General features: G+C 45.2%; 1 protein-coding gene across 2 annotated transcripts in view; it reads right to left on the reverse strand.

Moving 5' to 3' along the window:
• The window catches only part of LOC147463378 (surfeit locus protein 1-like), a 78,907-nt gene extending 58,745 nt beyond the window's left edge, over nucleotides 1–20,162 (reverse strand). The window contains exon 1 of one of the 2 annotated variants that reach the window (XM_086488521.1): nucleotides 20,005–20,162. In XM_086488521.1, coding sequence (XP_086344647.1) covers nucleotides 20,005–20,125 — 121 coding nt within the window. In that variant the 5' untranslated portion in view covers nucleotides 20,126–20,162. The remainder of the gene's footprint in view (nucleotides 1–20,004) is intronic. The other variant, XM_086488513.1, reaches the window with a different exon arrangement.
• Between the last annotated feature and the right edge of the window lie 272 nt (nucleotides 20,163–20,434).

Raw genomic sequence — 20,434 nt, forward strand, 5'->3', positions numbered from 1 at the left:
AGTTCGCCAACCGTTTCAAAATGGTAAGAATCAAAGAGGGTTAGCTCTATCGTGAACTAGGTTTGAACGTACGTTCAGAAAATGCTATGGCTAGAATCCTATCTGCCTGAGATTTTGCAAGGCGTCATTGATGCTCGCGAGGTGAATCATTTTTTATGATTCTGTAAGAAAGAGACTCTAATGGGCGTCGAGAAAACACTGTTGGTGGTAATAACTTGCAGGAGGAAAAGATTGGAAGGAAGTGCCGCCGTGCACAAAGAATCTTCGGATTGGAACCGTCCGCCTACGTTGAGCAATAGCCCGGAACAAGAACCTTCTTTAATGTTATCCCAAACTGTGTTTGTGAAAGAAAGACATCGAGCTTAATGCTCTATGACTTGGGCATTCCCTATGTGGGAGGACACAAGAGGTTTAATACCCTCTGGACTAATAGCGCAAAATTATGCGCAAGGACATAGACCTAGATTATTTCTAGGAGGATTATTCTTGTCGGAATTCAGAAGGTGGAATTGAGTTAACAGATTCTCGGATGAGGAAACTTCCAATCTGTTGGAAAGACGCGAATGACGAGTTCTTACATGGCTCGTAACTTTAATGAAAGGTGAAGGATATCCTCGAGGTACTAGAGGAAAGACAAACCGGTAAGGTAAGTATTGAATTATTGAATTATTGTTTAATTTAATTTTTAAGTTCTCTTTTGAGAAAGGACTAGCTTAACTCACCATTGAGCAAGATTTGGAATCTTTCCGGTTTCTCCCCGGCAATTCGGTTGGACCTCTACAGTTGAGGACAACTGTTTATAAGTGAGAGGGATGCTGCTAAATTGGCTTTATCTGACAGAAAAATAATTCATTTAATGAATTATTGGATTTATAAGTAAGAGGGTTTTCTCGCTTGGAACACCAAGGAAAAATAATTCTAAATGAGTTATTGGAATTTTAAGTAAGAGGATTTTTCTCACTGGAGACATCCGAGTACAGACAAAGTAATGACGGGAGCACTGTGAACGGGAATATCTGTAAGGCCACCAGGAACGGGTACTTCTGATGCATCGCATCGGATGGGTGACAGGGAGCATCGGGAAGAAGCATCCGACCATCCAGGAACGGACATCTCTGATGCGTCATAGGATGGGTGACATAGAGCATCGTGAAGGGGATTGTACCGTAAGTTCGGTAGGAAAGAACTAGGTGATAGGTATTCCTGATGCGTCACAAGGTGGGTGACGAGTCCATCGGAAAGGGGATATCCATAGTCGAGAGAAAATCCGAACTGGAAAAGAGAAATACGCGTAAAGATGCAAGCACAAGGATAAAGATGGGTTTCGAGAAGCTTTTCTTAAAAAGCAGAATATTTTAACGAGTTTTCCGGGAAGAGCAGACGCTTCCCACGAGGAATCTATGTCTGCATTGCATTTGTGCATGTAGTTGCATTCAGGGACGCCTGGAAAGTGTTGTGAAAAAGCATTGTTTTAAACTTATAAGGTTTTATTGAGTTTTTGTGCAGGTTCATACCAATTTTAAAATATGCCGACCGCCCACTTAATAAGTGGGCAGCCACTTTGAAAATAAAGCAACAAAACCAGCCAGCGAATTCTCTCTCCCTATTTCAGGTAGAGCAACAAAAAAAAAATGATAATAAACAAACGCGATCTCTACGCGAGCAGCTATTCGTGCCATGGTCAAGGAGCTATAAAAGCACCACATGCCCTCACTGAAAAGGAGTTACCAACGCCAGCGAGAGAAGACTCTGCTGCCGGAAGACGCGAGAGATCGCGAGACTACGAAGCAAGGAAGTCGCTTTTCCCGCGCAAGAGCGACTAGTATCTATTGTGGATTCGCCATACGAATTGTTGTCGCGTGTTTGCATGTGTGTTTGCGGGTACTTCATTGCGAAGGAGAAGCGAGAAGACTTCGGCCTACGCTTGGGAGTTCCGGGAACGAAATTCAGAAATTGTCTGCGGAGTCTTGACTCCGAGTACAAACGGAAAAAGGATTGAGAGCTCGTCGGATCTCCCTTACGGGAAGGAACGACCATCGAGTCAGAGATTTAGAACGGAGGGGTTTTCTTCGGTTCTTGTGCTTGTAAAAAGATTCTCCCTAATAAAGAATTCTCTCTAAGGGGGGAGCCAGCCCATCTTCTGGTCCCCAGTACTGTGTCGATCTTCTCTCTCTCTCTCTATTTATTTCTCTCTATATCCTTTGGCTTCAGTATTAAGTGATAAATCCTATTTATCCGAATGTATTCTATATTGTTATGCGCTCCCGCATGTGACATTGCCTCTTGAGAAAGCAGTGTCGAGCTGCTAAATAAGGGACAAGTCGTTAGAGCATCCTTGTTGCTTGAAAAAGTATCGCTTTATGCTTTGACCATCATCCTTTAATTCTTTCTTGCCCTTTGTACGTACCAAATTGTCATACTTTGGTACCCGAATCAAGTGATTCCTCTTCTGCCAAAAGTAGTTATGAAGCTGTAAAAGTCATTATTGGAGTCATCAGAAAATGGAATATCTATATCTAACGGCATGAATTATTGTGGTTCTTTCTTGATTTGCTTTTCCGATGCTTTGTTTCCTCGACTTCCATCTTTCTTCCTCACTCGAACTGGAACTAGAAGAAGGAGAACTCGAGTTGTCCTCAAATTGAATACGTCAACAGTGTTTCCTTTTTTACCCCTTCTCTGCCAAATCCTCAAAATATGACAGAAAGACTCAAACTTTTGTCCCTTGCGAGTGTTTCTTGTACTGCATGATTTCATTGATCTTTCGCTCCACAGCTCGATCAATTTCCTCTGATGTCGAAAGAGAAGTCTTCGTATTAGATTTTGCTTTGCTTTCACTTTCTACAAGCTCTCATAAAATTCTGGGAGCGGTTGTTGCTTTAGAAATTTTGCATATTTGGGATCCCTAGAATACTTCATAAAGTGCTCACTTGCAATTTCCGTTGAATATCTGCAACCTGTGGATCCTCAAAGGTGATTGTTCAAGTTGGTCATTCAACTCCTCGTCAATTTCGATATGTCATTGTTCGAATCTCTAGTGCCGTTAATTCTTCATCCCATAGAAGAATAGGTGGGATGACTCCCCGTCCTTGATCCGATCCTCTGTCAGAAACCATGGCGTGTGTAAGATCGTATCCTCCATAGAGGAAGAATCGACTAAAGCTCTGTGCCATTGTAACCGGCATGGCATTGACAATGCAGCCACCTGATCAGATTCTGTATAAGAATCCATGGTGCGTGCTGCAAAAAGTTGGACCGAATCCTCCCTAGAGGAGGAATCGACTGAAACTCTATGCCATTGTAACGGGTTTGGCATTGACAATGCCGTAATCTCCCAAAGTTCAGCGCCCCTTTTGGTACTTCTTTTATCTTGATGGGTCACAGAGTCAAAACTACCAGAAAGCTACTCTTCAACTCTGTGACCATGCATTGACATGCTAGAGTGTTTCCAAGTTCTCACTTATAAAGACTTTGCACCTAAAAGCAACTAATACAAAAACGTGGAGCCCCTTACAAAAGCAATTGCTAATGAAAGCTGACACATAAAACTCAGCAGTCAAAAGCAAGGCCACGTCAACGCTTCGTATGGCTTGCCACGTCGGCACCCATACAACCCATGAATCACGCCAAAATTTTAAGGGTCTACTGCCACGTGTCAGCTCTCTCTCTCTCTCTCTCTCTCTCTCTCTCTCTCTCTCTCTCTCTCTCTCTCTCGTCGATCACCACGTCATCACTATGACAATCACACCTTTCTCGAGGCATGATGAGGAAGTTCTCTTGCCCTAAGTAACCCTGGTAATGCAACCGAAATTTGCCAAAGACAGGCACTATGGTGACTTCATGACTTGATGCTACTAACACTGCGTCAATTTGTGATCCCGTAACAGGCTTGGACACTCCAAGCGAGAAATCAATAGCAACACACGAACAGAATCTTTTCTTGACGAGCTTTACTTGAGCTTCACGACACAAAGGAACTTCATGAATAAGCTTGTGACTAGAATTCAACGCTTCAAAACAAAACACGGATTGGTAGCTAGAGCGCTCCCAAGCACACAGAGAAACCCTGTAGGCCCCAAAGACTGGTGCCCCTTTCGTATTTCTTTATTCTTATACAACCTGGAGAGAACTTGTAAGTTCCTACGAACTGTCCTGCTTTTACCCGACTGAACATGGCCTACTCTAGCCCGATTTCAATAACATAACCGCAGTAGGAGGCTTCACAGATAAAATCCCCAAGCAAAAGGTGACTTCCCCGGCCCATACAAGTACTTTCCCAAACCTGACGAGGATCTGCAGCAAGCTGAATTCTCTGTTTTTTGCCCCGAAAATGCACCAGATCACCCATGCAGCGATCCCATCGCTTCCCCAAAGCTCTCGGGGGTATTAGGGATCAATTAGGGTCAAAACCCTAAACCTGCAAAAATACACAGCAGGCTGTATTTTACTGTTTTGGGCTCCGTTTCACGTGCCGATCACATATGTAGCAAGCCCTCGTACTCCCGCACCTGTAGGGCTACTTGCCCTTTGAATCGGACGAGATTTCTCGCGTGAAATCTCTTCGAATTCACATGTACCTGCAAGGGATTAGCAATTAGCTAATCCAGTTCTAAACAAGAGGCTCTTGTTTCAACATACGCGCAGGAACCCACACAAATGTACACACAGATGGAAAGCCCTTGAGTTGGGCATTACAATTCTATATTCATAGGGGGGGAGAGGTGCGCGAGCGGAATCATCGCACTACATAAGACAAGGGAGAAGGCAAGCTTTCCATTAAAGCTATGATCACCTCCACCCACTACTCACACACAGAGTGGTTCACTTAAAGAACAAAAATCAGCCTCCTCTCTTAGTTTGGGCGCCCCTCTTGAGATGAGACTGGCAATTGCATCTACAACCACCAAGTGTCCACTTTGCCTCTTTTGAGTTAAATTCCTAGTACCCACCGACTTTTAAAGTGTAGAGAGGGGCCTAAATGACTTTGAGCTGAGCCTAGAGTCCTAGACACCCTTTACTACTCAAATTCCAGTGTTGTGACAGGCCGACCATCTCGTGGTGACCTGCCCTTGCGGACTGCGGGTGAAACTCTCAATCGTCGGCACTAGCCACACAATGTCCGGCCAATTGTGACTTCAAAAAGAGGGTCCCAAAAATTAGATAAAAATCAAGGGAAAGAAACCAACAACTAAGGTGAGTGGTTGCCACAGCCTCGTGACAACAATAATGTTGTCAAAGAAAGTGCCCACAAATGATCGGTATACTCTGAAAATCCTATCCATCATGGGGTTGAATGTAGCCGGAGCATTTGTATGGCCAAATGGCATCACCAAATATTCATACAAACTCAAAAGTCATCCTGAAAGCTGTCTTGTAGACGTCTCCAGGAGCACTTCGGATCTGATGATAACCACTTTTCGGATCAATTCAGCTAAAGCAAGTAGAACCCTGAAGTTTGTCGAGTTTATCATTGATCCTCGGAATGGGGAATCTGTTCCAATTCATTATTTCTTCATTTTGGGCTCGGCTAACTCTGTAAGGTAGCTGGTTAGGTGGTTTTCTATCGGGAATCAAGTCAATCGTTATGATCTTTTGGACGTGCCAGAGGTAACCCTCTTGGTAAGCCTTCAAAGAAACAATCAGCCTGCGCATGTAGAAATTCTTCTCGTTCCTTTTGTAGATCCTTTGTTCATCATTCAGTTCTTTCAAGAAAATCGAGTAAAACAAAAAGATTGGATTTCATTAATTTTGAAACGGTTGAAGCCGATACCCATTCTTCAAAATGGCTTTCCTTGACCTATAATCGACCACGGCATTGTTCTTGGGAAACCAAGGGATTCCTCAGAGGACGTCACACCCTTCCAAAGGCATGATGTAAAAGTCCTCGTGCCCTAAATACCCCTGATAATGCAAACGTAGTTTGCCAATAACAGGTGTAATGGCAATATCCCGTTTGGGTGCCGCTAGAACAGCCTCGGTCTGTGGACCCATTTCCTTGGGCGTAATTCCAAGTTGAGCCGCCAATTCGGTTGAAGTTGGCCTCGGCTCCTCAATCAAAGAAGATAAGGGCTTCCTGGTCTCGTACTTTGCCCCATGCTCTGCAAAGTTCGGTACTTTCGTTCATCAGATCAGGGTCAACGGTCCCACAAAATCTGGTACCAGTCCTGCTTTTGTCTTTCCTTTCCTTCCACGCTCAGTAGCTGCTCTGTAACTCTCGGGCTTATCTTCTAGTGGTCCTCTGGGTCATCTTTTTTCAAAGAGTTCTGTCCAGCTCTTTCTGCGAGTATAGGTTCCGCTTTTCTGCACTCATCTGTCCTTTCAGCTTTCCTCTTGACCTAAGAGGAGAATCAATGGCTTCTCGCCATCTCATCAATCAAGTAATTCTTCAGGTGTTTTGCAAATCTGGGGTCTCTAGAGTACTTGATCAATCTTTTCACACATGTGTCAACCTGCAGTTGATGTTTGTACTCCGCTCTGGCAAACTTTCCCACCAAGAATTTGTCCAAATCTTCATTCTTCTTTTCAGTTCCCACGCCAAACTTCCAACTTTCCTTTGCCGTGTTATCTCTGTTAGATTTTCCGCAAGAACACGTGTAGTCTGAGGTTCTTTATGGCTTATGCCCTGGGCAACGTTTCAAGACGTTGGGAGCTGTGGGACAGTGCACCGACGCAGCCGAGGGTAAAGGCGCCGTTGTCGTAGGTGTTTCAAAACGCGAAGGACAGGGGAGGGTGTTGCATGCACCACAAAGGGCAATTTCGTCGTTGTCAAGGGCTTCAAAACGCCGGGGTTGGGGAAGCTAGGAAAGGAAGCTGGCGCCGATGGCGGTGTCACTTGCAAACGCATGCGTTTCAAAACGTCGGCGACAGCAATGGCTCACTGGCGCTCCACAAGATTCCGGGAAGAAGCAAAGGGTGATCCGGCAGTCAACATTCTAAAACGCGGGGGACACCATGGAGAGAGATGGATGCTGGCGATGACGAGGGTTTTCTTCTTCTCAGCAAAACGCCTTGCTCCACCAAGACTTTGATACCATGTCAAAGTTGACAATGTGGAAGCGTAGAGACCAAGGGAAGAAAGCACGAGAGAGTCTCCTGAACCAACCAACCTTAGCAATGAATAACTTACCCAAACTTTGACAAATAAGTAAAATAAATACCTAAGTGCCAAACTAAATAATGGGTTCACATTGGGCAGCTCACTTGAGATGCCAAAACTCTTAACAGTGACTTGGGAAGGAGAGGACTTCATTTGTCAACACTTCCCTAAATTGCTCATTGAGGACAATGATCTTGTTGAAGGGGGAGAGAATGTTAGAAGATAACAATGGAGTTCACAATGAGGACCGTCCAAACGGGTTGGTTGAAAAGCCCGTGAATAGGATCACCCATGTTGGGCGAGAGGCGTTGAGACCCAAGCAGTGCTCCAAATACATCTAGGTTTAGTGTAATCCCACCTACAAATTTTGAGATTTACCACTAAATTTTATATTTTAAGGCGAGAAAACCTACAAAAGTTTTTAAAAATTAGCGTGATTTGGTGTAATAACCTTCAAATGTAGTCAATTTACCTCTATTGTTTCTCATATGTAGATTTGGAAAGTTTTTTGACAAAAGCTTTTTTCGAGCACAGGACCCAAGATCCAACTCGTGAGAGAGAGAGAGAGAGAGAGAGAGAGAGAGAGAGAGAGAGAGAGAGAGACAAAACGCTAGATGTGAGAGGGGGCGATCAGCCCCCCATGACTACCATCAACCACAAACTTGCAATGTACAATGTGTGTAGAGGAGACCCCCCCGGGTTGCTTAAATAAGATGCCAAGGTGTTAGGTGCAACGGAATGAATGTTTGCGCTTTGCTCAAGATGAGTGCTCCGAACTGTGCTCAAGGTTCCTTTTGTTGTTATGGAAGGGAGAGCCTTCCGTTCTTAATGAGAGAATGCTATGATCACAAACAAAGTGAATGGACACTGTGCGTGCAAGTATATGAGACTGAAAGATAGAGAGAGAAGAGAAATACGACACCAGAGACGTTGTAAAACCCTCCTCCAAAGGCCCCACTCTCGTCGGCGAGAGTGGTCTACTTATGATTGCACAAACTAGTACAAACGGTATGCATGAGACTGATGCAAGTCTAGGCTATGTCGACGACGACGACGGGGATGACAAGGCCGACACTAGGGCTGAAAACTGAAGGTCTTTATCTGCTGTCCAAAAACGCTATGGGCTGAAATCTGCTGCAAATCCAAAAACGCTGGTTTTGAGGCTGATTTCTGCTGATCTGTCGCTGAAATTCTGCGGTCTTAGGGCTGAAAACTGACTGATGTTCTTAAGGGCTGAAACTGATGGTCTTTTCGGGCTGAATCTGTTGTCGCTTCATTGCTGAAAAACGCCAGCCAGAAAGGGAGGGTGATCTGGTTTGCAAAACGCTAGGGCTGCCATCTGGAAACGCTAGGTGTTGGGACTTCTTGCGGTGAAGATTTGCTGCAACCGCTATGTATCTGTGATGCTAGGCGATGATCCTCATGAAGAAAAACGCCAGGCTGATGCTGATGAGAAAAACGCTAGGGAAGGGGGTCTTTGGCGATGATGTCTTTGCTTGGAGGAAAGTCCACCAAGGGTCTTGCTTGAGAAGTTGCCTGTTGAGCTTGGCTCCTGCTGCCTCTTCTGGCATTTAGTGCTAGCCTAGGTTTGCTTATATACAAACTTACTCAATTTGCCCTACCTACTTTCCAACAAAAGTCACTTAAAAATAATAAGTGAAAAATGTCAAAAATAGGAAAATTAGGCTAAATGCACTGGAAAATTCCCCTAAAGAATTCTGATGGATTCTGATGGGAATGCTTATGATCATGCTGTGTGCAACCAGGGATATGCATCTACACTAAGTGCCTGGACATGCACGATCTGTGAACAGACTCACAAAAGTGCCAGATCACTTCTAAATCTAGACTGACTGGACTGACTGAACCCTTGTCGTATTGTAGCTTGTCCACGGACACATAGGGTTGGATGTGTCACGTGACACAGGGCTGGGTCGGTCACACCTCCAAAAACCCACAACCAAATAAAAATATATAAGTGAGTGAACCAAATACTGACAGTATGGACGCCCGGACAGCGGTGCAACCTAGATGCATATGCAATGGGTGGCCAGCTTGGGTGACACACTAGCCATACATGTAAGCCCTAGACCTGAGTAAAGCAGCAAAGTGGTGTGAGTCTAACACCCCCTCTCAGCATCGGATGTTGAACAAACCGTATGAAGCCGAAGATGTGAGGCAAATGATGAAAATGTTTGTTGCCATGTCCACTAAAGGATACTCCATGAGTGTAGCAACAGTCTACGGTGTCCCGACCGCCAAGAAATCTCCATGGTAAAGTGCCGTCACGAGCAGTGTAGCAAATTGATGTACTCCGCCGATACAGTGTGAAGGTACTGCGTGAAAGTCTCGAACTGAGTGTGAAAACAACTCCTTGTCGTAAAAGAAGTGCCAATAGACCTGCAAGTGTCCTGCCTAATAGGATATGTGGTGTCTGTAGTCAACAAACCATCTCGAGAAAATGGGGAAGCCTAGGAACCGTCATGACAAAAACCGGAAGCTTGTCAATGCATGAACCTATAAAATAGTGTGGCCAGGTGGCTAAGCTGTGAAAAACTCCAAGAAGGCTAGATGTAGCAATCTGCGCCGTAAACGTCCTCCAATACAAGAAAAGCCAGACTAAGCAGTCTGCACTGTAGAAGCTACCGTAAGCTGCAACAATCACCGATAGACCACACGGACCACCACTTGATGGTGTCCTGTCAATAGGTTGGGTAATCCAAGATGAGGGGAAAGCCAGACTCAATAGTCTGCGCTGTGAAGGGCCTCTGAGAAGAGGTGTAGTCAGACCAAGCTGTGCACGTGTGCGGAAGCGTGAGAGAGTGTAACAAACTTGGACACCCCAAGTCAAGATTTTGTTACGACACAGCAGAGATTCAGCTCAAAACACTTCACAAAATCAAGAGTCGACACGGCCCGACGTAGTTCCGTGTCAAGAGATATTGGCCCCAAAGACTGGCGTCCCTTTCGGTATTTCTTTTATATTAATCTTTGAGCAAAAGTACAACTGCCCGCGCGTGCTCGCTCTCAGACTCTGCATCCAAATGCTCAGTAGAGTGAGCCCCTTGGGTTCATTATAAAGGTTACAAGGGATACTAAAAGCAGAGCCCTAGCATTAAACTTCAAAAGCAACTTCTCCCAAAAACCAACGCTGCCAAAAGCAACCAGCAAAAATCACCGAATTCCGTGCAATCGACGTGAAACGCAGAGATCCGTACGCATTGCCACATCAGCAGGTCAGCGCAAATCGCGAGATTCCGTACAGCTACCACGTCAGCCAATCAACGTGAATTACAGAGATCCGTACTATCAGCCACGTCATCACGTCCGTATGTTCGGGCACTACCATGTCATCAATTTGTGACATACCCCCCTCTTGAAAGAATTGTAATCGCCCTCGATTACGTCTGCAAAACAGACAGAGGCCATAAACTGTCTTAGTAAACATTGATTGTTAGTACCGACGCACTAGACACGACACATCTAGCACTTGTACAAAAACGACAGTCACATCACAGGGCATCACTCGACATCACAAGACATCAAATGACAAATCACAGAAAAATTCATTCCAAATCTCAAACCATGACTGCCAGCAACGTATTTAGTAATCGCATCTAGATCCAGTTCGGACCTCACTGATGCTCGACTAACTAATCCTTATTGCGATCATGTCTATAGAGATTTATGAGACCGAAATGCTGCAGTCACTTCGTCTTTCAATTCCTGCACTCAAACAAGTCAAGTGAGAGAGTACAAATCAATCATATTCAGTTTCAGGAATTCCATTTCATAAAGTCATACAGCAGAATATTGGTCAGCCCATTAGTATCCCTGAAACCCAAAGGGAACATCAGTGACCTTATTCCAAAATCAAGGTAATCTGTTGACAAAGGAGCGGAGGCCCTCCAAAACAAACTCGTGAATCGGGGATCTATGTCGGAGACTATTGTCTCAGGTATGCAATGTAATCGAAATATCTATGCAATGAACAGTCTCGCTAAATGGTCCGGCTTGACTGTTTTCTTCACTGGAATGAAGTGAGCAATGAAGTGAGCTTGCTTGCTAAATCTGTCAATGACAGTCGAAATGCCATCGTGCCCACTCTGTGTCTTCGGGAGATCAAAGATGAAATCCATTGCAATACTTTCCCAGGGGCAAGTGGAAATAGGTAAAGGCTGTAGTAATCCATGTGCCTTATGCCTGTCAAACTTGACCTTCTCGCATACTTAACAACTGCGAGCAAAGTCATCCACATCTTTCTTCAGTCTCGGCCAAAAGAAATAACGCTCCGCACCTTTCAAGGTGGTGTCGATGTCGCGGTGACCCGTAAAAGTTTAACAATGGCACTCAATCAAAACCTTTTTCCTCAACAGCTGTGTAACACACAACATCGTTTTCTTCATCAAGTAGCCATCCCATATAAAAACATCGAAAAAATCCATATCGGTAGCGTACTGATCAATCGAAGCTTCTATGATGAATCGCGAAAATAGCCAAGACTAGGGGCTTCCGAGACAATGCATCTACCACCAAGTTTTTCTGTCCCTGAACATGGACAATCTAGAAGTGAAATTGTGACAAGATGTTAGTAGCAGCTGGTGTCGATGTTCTGCTTCATCCTTGAAGAAAACTATAATATCATCAAAGAAAATGCAAACAAAAGATCGATGCTCCATCGTTTGGTTGAAAGTCGTTGGAGCAATGGTAAGTCCAAAAGGCATTACCAAAAAATCGTATAAACCAAAACTTGTTCGAAAGGCTGTCTTGTAGACATCTCTCGGAGCGATTCTAATATGATGATATACGCTTTTCAAATCAATCTTGTTGAAACAAAAGGATCCTTGAAGTCAGTCAAGAATATCATCGATCCTTGGAATCGAAAATCTTTTCTTGTTAGTGATTTTATTGAGAGCTCTATAATCAATGCACATTCTCCAAGATCCGTCTTTCTTCAATACCAACAAAACCGGAGAGCAGTAGGGTGAAGTACTTGGTTGGATAAGACCCTTTTCAAGAAGGTCTTTCACTTGGTTCATGATTTCTTCATTCTGGGCTCGGCTAACATAGTAAGGTGGCCGGTTCGGTGGTGTGCTTCCAGGAATCAAATCAATATATGATCCTCAGGACGAGATAGGGGTAACTCACCTAGCAAGCCTTCAGAGAAACAATCAGCATGTGTGTGGAGAAAATCTTGGCGTTCTTTGTCTAGTTCAGACATGTTTGTGCGATGTTCATCATCCAACTCTTTCAAATAGATCAAGTCAACAAAAAGACCGGATTTTATTAATTTTAAAATGGCGGAAGCCGACACAATAGGGACAGAGTCGCCCTTCAATTTTACATCTAGTACAATTTTTCTACCCTTTTCATTTGTCAAAGTTGCTTTCTTGGCCCGATAGTCGACCACGCCGTTGTTCTTATGGTACCAAGGGACTCCTAGGAGGACATCACACCCTTCCAAAGGCATGATGTAGAAGTCCTCGTGCCCTAAATACCCCTGACAATGCAAACGAAGTTTGCCAATGACAAGCGTAATGGCTACATCTCGTCCAGGCGCCGCTAGAACTGCCTCTACTGGTAGCCCTATCCTGTAGGGCGTAATCTCGAGCCACGCCTCCAATTCAAGTGGAATGAAGTTGGCCTTGGCTCCTCCATCGAAAAGATAAGGGCTTCTTGATCTTTCACTTTGCCCCAAGCTCGATAAAGTTCTATACTTTCATCTATCTGGCTTGGGTCGATTCCCATGCAATCTGGTATCAGTCCTGTTTTCATCTTGCCTTTTCTGCCACGTTCCTCTTACCGCTCTAGAAGTCTATCATTGTTGTGTCTTTTTGGGGCACTTTGCGGAGATGTGCCCTTGTTCCCCGCAACCAAAACACTTCCCCTCTTTGAGATAGTTAGCCCTTTCTCTAAGAGTCGGTCGGGGTCGTGTATCTTTCTTTTCCTGGGGACTCTTTTTCTTTCTATTTTCATTGTTCGAAGTCTGTCTCGTCCTTTGAGTTAAGATTTCATCAATGGGATAAGTCAAGTTCCCCGAATGTATCGAGAAACCCCTTTTCGCAGGATCCATTAATTCTTGAATAGAGTCCGACTTTTGTTCAAGGCAATAGTCTCGCATCTCTGTAGGGAGTCCACAGCAAAATCGCTCAATTTGTTCCTTCTTAAATGAAGAGGTCGGTAGAAAAGAGTCCCAAAACCTCTCGCAATATGCATCCAAAGAATCTCCCTTGGTCATCCGAAGATGGTTCCAAGCGGTTCTTACATCTCATTCGTACTCCCAAGTCAACCAAGAAGAAATAAAGAGCCGTTTGAATTTCAACCACTTGACTAGAGCTTCTTTCCTCAGAAGAAGAGCGGACCACCATGTTCAAGCATTTTCTTTTACAAAAGATGCAGCCCTCCTGATCATGGAGGGCTCTGAGTAATGCCCTCCAGTGAAGGCTATGTCAAACTGCTGGATGAACGCCAAAGCCCTCGGAGCATCTCGGAATCCAAAAAAGGATTCAAATTTTATTGATTGTCCACCCTCTTTAAATGCCTTTGTCTTCTTGCTCTTATCTTCGAGGAAGTCGTATTGGTTGGCTCTGTAAAAGTGCTTCCTCTTCGCATAAAACATGTGGTCGTCGGAGGTTAGAGGATGACTCCTCCGTAGAGCTATCAAAAACTGGCCGAAATCTGAGTTTCTTTGCCTTTTCTTGCTCTTTCCAAAGCTTTGCTTTTTGCTTCGCTTCTTGCTCTTTCTGTCCTCCTCACTCGAGTCGGAAGAGCTAGAAGAACTATCATAAGAAGAGAGAAGAAGAATTGGGTAGTCCTTCAAAACGCACAAGCTTCTTCTACTTTCTTGCAGATGCAAAAGAAGATTGACAGCCCAAGTAACCAGGGTAGTCAATCCCCTTCTTCAATTGCTTTTTCGATTGATTCTTCGTATCCAAAAGCTGACTCATCTGGGTCTGAACCACCTCTTAAAGTTCTTCTGTAAACATCCTCGGAGTAGGAGGTTTCTTGATTGCCGGTTTAATTGGTGGTTCGGTAGCTTTCTGCCACTAAGTATGCACTTCAACCATGAACTGTTGAGTCAAAAATTTTGCAAACTAGGGATCTTTAGCAAACTGAAGTATCTGCTTTTTGTGCACTCATCAACTTGTTGTCGACGTTGTATCTCCAAAAGTTCATACTGTGTAGGCCGAGGTGGCCCGTGCTCGTCTTTTGTTAAGTCGTTTAAATCTTCTACGTTGCCTCCTCCCGCCTCAGCGATTGCAGAAGAGGTCGATTGATTCTTTTCGGAATCCATGAGTGTCGCGAGAAAAGGGATCGGATTTCCCAGTAGAGGAGAAATCGGTCGTGCTCTCATACCATTGTAACAAACTTGGACACCCCAAGTCAAGATTCAATCGCGACATAGCAGAGATTCAGTTCAAAACACTTCACCAAATCAAGAGAGTCGACACGGCCCGGCGTAGTTCGGTGCCAAGAGGTACTGGCCCCAAAGACTAGTGCCCCTTCAGTATTTCTTATATTGATCTTTGAGCAAAAAACAACTGCCCGTGGGTGCTCGCTCTCAGACTCTGCACCTAGATGCTCTGCAGAGTGAGTCCCTTGGGTTCATTATAAAGGTTACAAGGGATGCTAAAAGCAGAGCCCCAAATGCATTAAACTTCAAAAGCAACTTTTTCCAAAAACTAGCGCTGCCAAAAGCAACCAGCGAAAATCGCGGAACTCTGTACAACCAGCTGAAACGTGGAGATCCGTACGCACTGCCACGTCAGCAGGTCAGTGTGAATCGCGGGATTCCGTACAGCTGTTATGTCAATCAATCAACGTGAATTGCCGAGATCCATACTGTCAGCCACGTCATCACGTCCGTATGTCCGGGCACTGCCACGTCATCAATTTGTGACACAGAGAGAGAGAGAGAGAGAGAGAGAGAGAGAGAGAGAGAGAAGACAAAATGCTAGATATGAGAGGAGTGTAGAAGAGAGACTGCACTACCATCCAAGCCAAGCTCCGAGTAACTTCGAATGTAGTCGTGGGATGTCTGATCTCCCGTATCTTGCGGGTAAACTTTCCAAAAGAGTCTTAAGAATTGAAGTCCCACTCCCGTATGTAGATCCAAGTAATAAACCTGTCCAAGAAGAGATCCAAGATCCTCTCCATAGGTCCATGTATATGCTCCTGTGTAAGCAAGTGATCTGACGTGTCGAGGTCAAGTGGTAAGTGTCTGTCCACCCAAGATCGTGGTGTCTTCTCTGGGAATGTCGGAATCCCATATGCCATGAGCATGGTCATATCTCGTGTGAACTTCTCTGATGAGTGCATAGGTGTGTCAATAGCAAAACACAAGTCACCACCCCCTTTGGAGTGTGCAACCGCCGAATGATGGCTGGAATGAATGGATCTCCCAAGGATCGTACGCCCATAGATGATCAAGCTGACGTCGAAGATACCGTGTACTGCAACAGTCACTGAGAGACCTCATGGACCACCATCAGATGGTGCCTGGCAGGAGGTATCAACGTCTGTCACAAGGCAGGCACCACGTGCCAATAGAAAAGAACACACTGAACAGACTTTTAGCACTTCAATAACAACTGAACTGAGAGAGAGAGAGAGAGAGAGAGAGACGACACGAGACACGGAGTGGCGAAATTCCACCCTAGAGAGTATTGGCCCCAAACCTTGGCGCCCCTTTCGGTATTTCTTTATATTACTACTGATTCGCAAAGTACAACAGCCGAGGAGCACCTCCTCTGCAATCTGCGCGCTGAAGAGTGCCAGAGAGGGCCCCCAAGGCTCATATTTAAAGGCCCAAAGCCTAAAAGCATCAAATATGAAAAGCTGACCCCAAAAATTCACTTTCCTAAAATTTCGGGATTTCCCTAAAAATCCGCCTCGAATTCCGGGACGTCCGTACAAGTGCCACATCATCATATTTTGATGTGCAAAGTCTTTTGAGTGTGTTCTGCTTTATTTTTAATGCCTTTATGCCACTTGGGACCCCATCGGACGGGATCCCCATAAGTTGGTAGGAATTCTTCTTTTGTTGCTTGTTCTTCTTAGGGTTTCTAGAATTAGGGTTTGCAGTTTTTAGGGTTAGGGTTTCAACAGTTAGGGTTTTTGACAAAAATTAGGGTTAGGGTTTCTGCTCTCATCTGTAAGTTGGCTCCATTCTTTAGGCTTTGACACGTCAGCAGTTTGTTACATCTCCCCTTCTTGAAAGAGTAATCGTCCGCGATTACACCATATCTGCAAAACAACTCAAGTTAGCTCAAAAAATTTTCGAGGGTCATTTCGAGGGACATTCCGAGGGACAATCAATTTGCTCTTTTAATAAGGAGTTAGCTTCTCCTTTCTGCTCTTTTGATCAAGGAGTTAGCTGCTCCTATCGGGTGTTTTGATCAAGGAGTTAGCTTCTCCTTTCGTCCAGATCGGAACTCTTGATATTCCGGCGTAGTAAAATTAGCCATCACACCCAGACCGTACTGATCTTCCTCGGGTGTCTTGATGCACTAAAATTACATACCCAGGCAATCTCATCCAATTAGGAATATTCAATGGTTGGCACATCACAATGCAACACAAATGCTCACATATGCATGTTACAAGACATAGAAACATAAAGCCGCCGATGAACACTCCCCTCGCAAATAACCATCCAGGTCCGGGCCATGAGCTGTTCAACGACTCCCTCATCACTCCTCCCGCAAATAACCTAAAAAGGTCCGGGCCATGAGATATAGAGGCCTTTTACAACCAAACGCCCCCCAGACCGCAACCTGCGTCGTTTGGAGGTGCTGAGAGTAACCACTGCTCAGACTTCTTAATACTCCTCCCGCATAACCATCCAGGTCCGGGCCATGAGTAACAACAACAATACTCCCCCCGTAAATAACCACAAGGGTCCGGGCCATGAGTAACAACAACACTTTTCAATCATTCAATACTCCCCCCGCAAATAACCACAAGGGTCCGGGCAATGAGTATGAACAAGCATTCTCAAACATAATTTCTCACTACTCCACTCGGGAGTAAAATCACCAATCATTGAAACCAGTATTAAAACCAGAGTCAAACAATTCAAATCGGCACCAAGCCAGGTTCAACACAGATACCATCAATTTCAAACAAATTTCAAACAGGATCACCAAACAAGTTCTCAAACAGATTTCAAACTTAAAAACGCAATCTCGACATCAGTCGAGCTCGAAAAGTCGACGGACTTTCCATCCTGGAACCTGCACCAAAAATTAGGGTTAGGTTCATTCCGTAAGGCCGTAGCCGAGCACAGCATGGTCCATCAGCTCTTGGACAGACTGTGTTTCTTTGGCAGCGATGGTAGTCCCAAGATAGCAATCGCACCGAATCTCCAAGGTCATCTGCTTGTGAAGAGACATCTACTGAGAGATGTCGAGAAATTTCAAGTTATGATCTGCAAGGATTTTCATGGCAAGCATTTCCGGATACCCCACTCTGCCAGAAGTTGCACTCCGAAGGAAGATGTCAGAAACCATATAACTTCGGGCAAAAATTTTCTTGAAAGCTTGCCAAGTACTTGGAGTATGCTGCTTGGTAGCTATAGACATCAACATCTGCATGGCACTGCTTCTGAGAAAAATAGTGACTTGAAACAAATCTGGATCCTTCTCTTGCATGGCTTATGCCATGTAAGACATGAGCAGTGAAGACAGGAGCGCGCCCGATGCGCGATGAAGTAAGGGTGGGAGTGGCTGATACCTCAAATATAATTCAATTCCAATAGCTCTGTCTACCCTTTTGTAGGACCGGTATGCTTTCAGAAAAGCACACGCCTGATGCTCTGATACCACTGTCACAAGGCACGCACCACGTGCCAATAGAAAAGAACAGACTGAACAGACTTTTAGCACTTCAATAACAATTGTTCAATAACAACTGAACTGAGAGAGAGAGAGACGACACGCGACACGGAGTGGCGAAATTCCACCCCAGAGAGTATTGGTCCCAAACCTTGGCGCCCCTTTCGGTATTTCTTTATATTACTGCTGATTCGCAAAGTACAACAGCCGGGGAGCAGAAATTAGGGTTAGGGTTTCTGCTCTCATCTGTAAGTTGGCTCCATTCTTTAGGCTTTGACACGTCAGCAGTTTGTTACAACGTCCTCTGTAAAAAACACAAACCATGTGGCTGTTGTCCACTCAAAAACACAACTGCGAGGTGATGAAAACGCTGCTGTCCAGCGATTTTCAGCGTGCTCGTACGCTCCCAGCATGGTCCGGAGAGGTGCAAGGGGTTTGGGAGGGCAGGGAATCAATGTAGCAACCCAAAGTGGGCTGAAAACAGAGAAAACAGCAGGTATGTGTGGCTGAAATCTCTAGCGGAATCAAAGGAATCTCACCGGCAAGGCACCGGATGCGCTGCCCCCCTCTTGCAAAAACGCTGCTGAATCAGCCATAGTCACAAGGGACGCGTCCCGAGGAGTGGGGACAGAGGACGGGGCTCAAATGGATTTTGTGTAAAAAAGAGGGCGGGACGGCAAGTGGAAATGGGCGTCCCCTGTGACTATGGAATCAGTCTTGAAAATGTTGCTTTTGCCCAAAACGCAAATCTGGCTAAAAAATGCAAATGGAGCAGAGGGTTTTTCTGGCGAGGAAAGTGTCCAAAAAGGTAGCGCCAGCAGCCAAAACTGGTGATCGCCATGTGTGGAGACAAAAACACAAGTGGAGATGGGGTCCTCCACGACAGAAAACTCAGCATCCTGTCGCTTGCCTGGCTTATGCAAAAAAAACGCTGGCAGATCTGATCTTGGGAGGAGAAGAACCTAATGCGGAAGCACCCAGACCATGGAGAGCCTGAAGCTTCTGATACCATGTGAGAGTGCGCGTGTGCGAAAGAGAGAGAGAGAGAGAGAGAGAGAGAGAGAGAGAGAGAGAGAGACAAAAAGCTAGATGTGAGAGGAGGGGGCGATCAACCCTCCGTGACTACCACCAACCACAAACCTGCAATGTACAGTGTGTGTAGAGGAGACCCCCCTGGGCATGCTTAAATAAGATGCCAGCGCTGGGTCAGTCACACCGCCAAAAAACCCACGACCAAATAATTTGGGAAATATATAAGTGAGTGGACCAAATACTGACAGTATGGGCACCCGGACAAAATCGGGCCGGACAATGGTGCAACCTGGATGCATATGCAATGGGTGGCCAGCCCGGGTGACACACTAGCCATACATGTATTCCCTAGACCTGAGTGAAGCAGCAGAGTGGTGTAAGTCTAACAGCTCAGGGGTTGGTGTCCAAAAGAGGGAAAGTTGCACGAGTCAAGCCCTATGGGAAGCAAGCCCAAGAGCACTTCCAAGTGAATGTCGATTTGAATGGGTGGTAAGTTTTCAAATGCCATTGAATACTAGGAGCTCCTGGACCAGCGTAGAGACAGAGGGGAGAATCGAGAGGAGCCATAGCCAAACCAGAAGGAGGAGGAGGAAGGAAAGGGAAAGGGGGGGGGGGGGGGGGGGGGGGCGGATATATAGGAGTCTTGCCCATCACAGTGTCTTGCATTTTGAGCCTCTAGCCATAGAGTTCCATCCTCATCTATTTCACCCTCTATCAGCTATTGTATACTCCAGTCGGTCACCCCTGTAGCTTTAGCTCTCAATTTCAGCAACTCTGTTAGTTTTACCCCATTTTTTAAGATGTCAACATTTTCTGAGATACTAGAAAATATCACAGTTGTATATTGATTTGTCTCATAACCTCGAAAGACGGTAGTAAAATCTCTCTCTCTCTCTCTCTCTCAGGTGTTTAAAAGTAGTGCACTCGCGAGAACTGCACAGCTACTTTTAACGCCTGTGTGTGTGTGTGTGTGTGCGTGTGCGTGCGCGTGCGCGTGTGCGTGTGAGAGAGAGAGAGAGAGAGAGAGAGAGAGTGTCTTACCTCTTATATGGCAGCATGGTAGATCGATAGCGTAGAGCGGTTCAAATGGATCCCGCCATGCAGGACAACAGCTCTGAGAAAGCCGGCTTCGGATGCATTTCGTTGCAGAAACACGCAGCATCGAAGAGCAAGAGCGCTGGAAAAGAATTTATGCTATTAATATGTAGCTAATATAATAAAGATGCTATTCTAGTGTGCTCACTACAAGACACTTAGAGAGAGAGACTGGACCAAACTAAGCTTGCCCTCAACGAGTGAGGCAGCTCCTTATATTGAGCCTTGGAAAGGCTACATGTCAAGAACAACACAAGTGTCCTGCCACACTAGGTGGTCGGACACACGACCACACACCACACCTCTCTCCTTAGGGATAAAAAGATGGACATCTTTTACAAATTTGGACGAAGAAGGGACTCGACAAAAGAGGGAT

The sequence above is a fragment of the Adiantum capillus-veneris genome, chromosome 2 (genome assembly GCF_014529385.1).
Source record: "Adiantum capillus-veneris isolate H3 chromosome 2, ASM1452938v2, whole genome shotgun sequence".
Taxonomy (NCBI): domain Eukaryota; kingdom Viridiplantae; phylum Streptophyta; class Polypodiopsida; order Polypodiales; family Pteridaceae; genus Adiantum; species Adiantum capillus-veneris.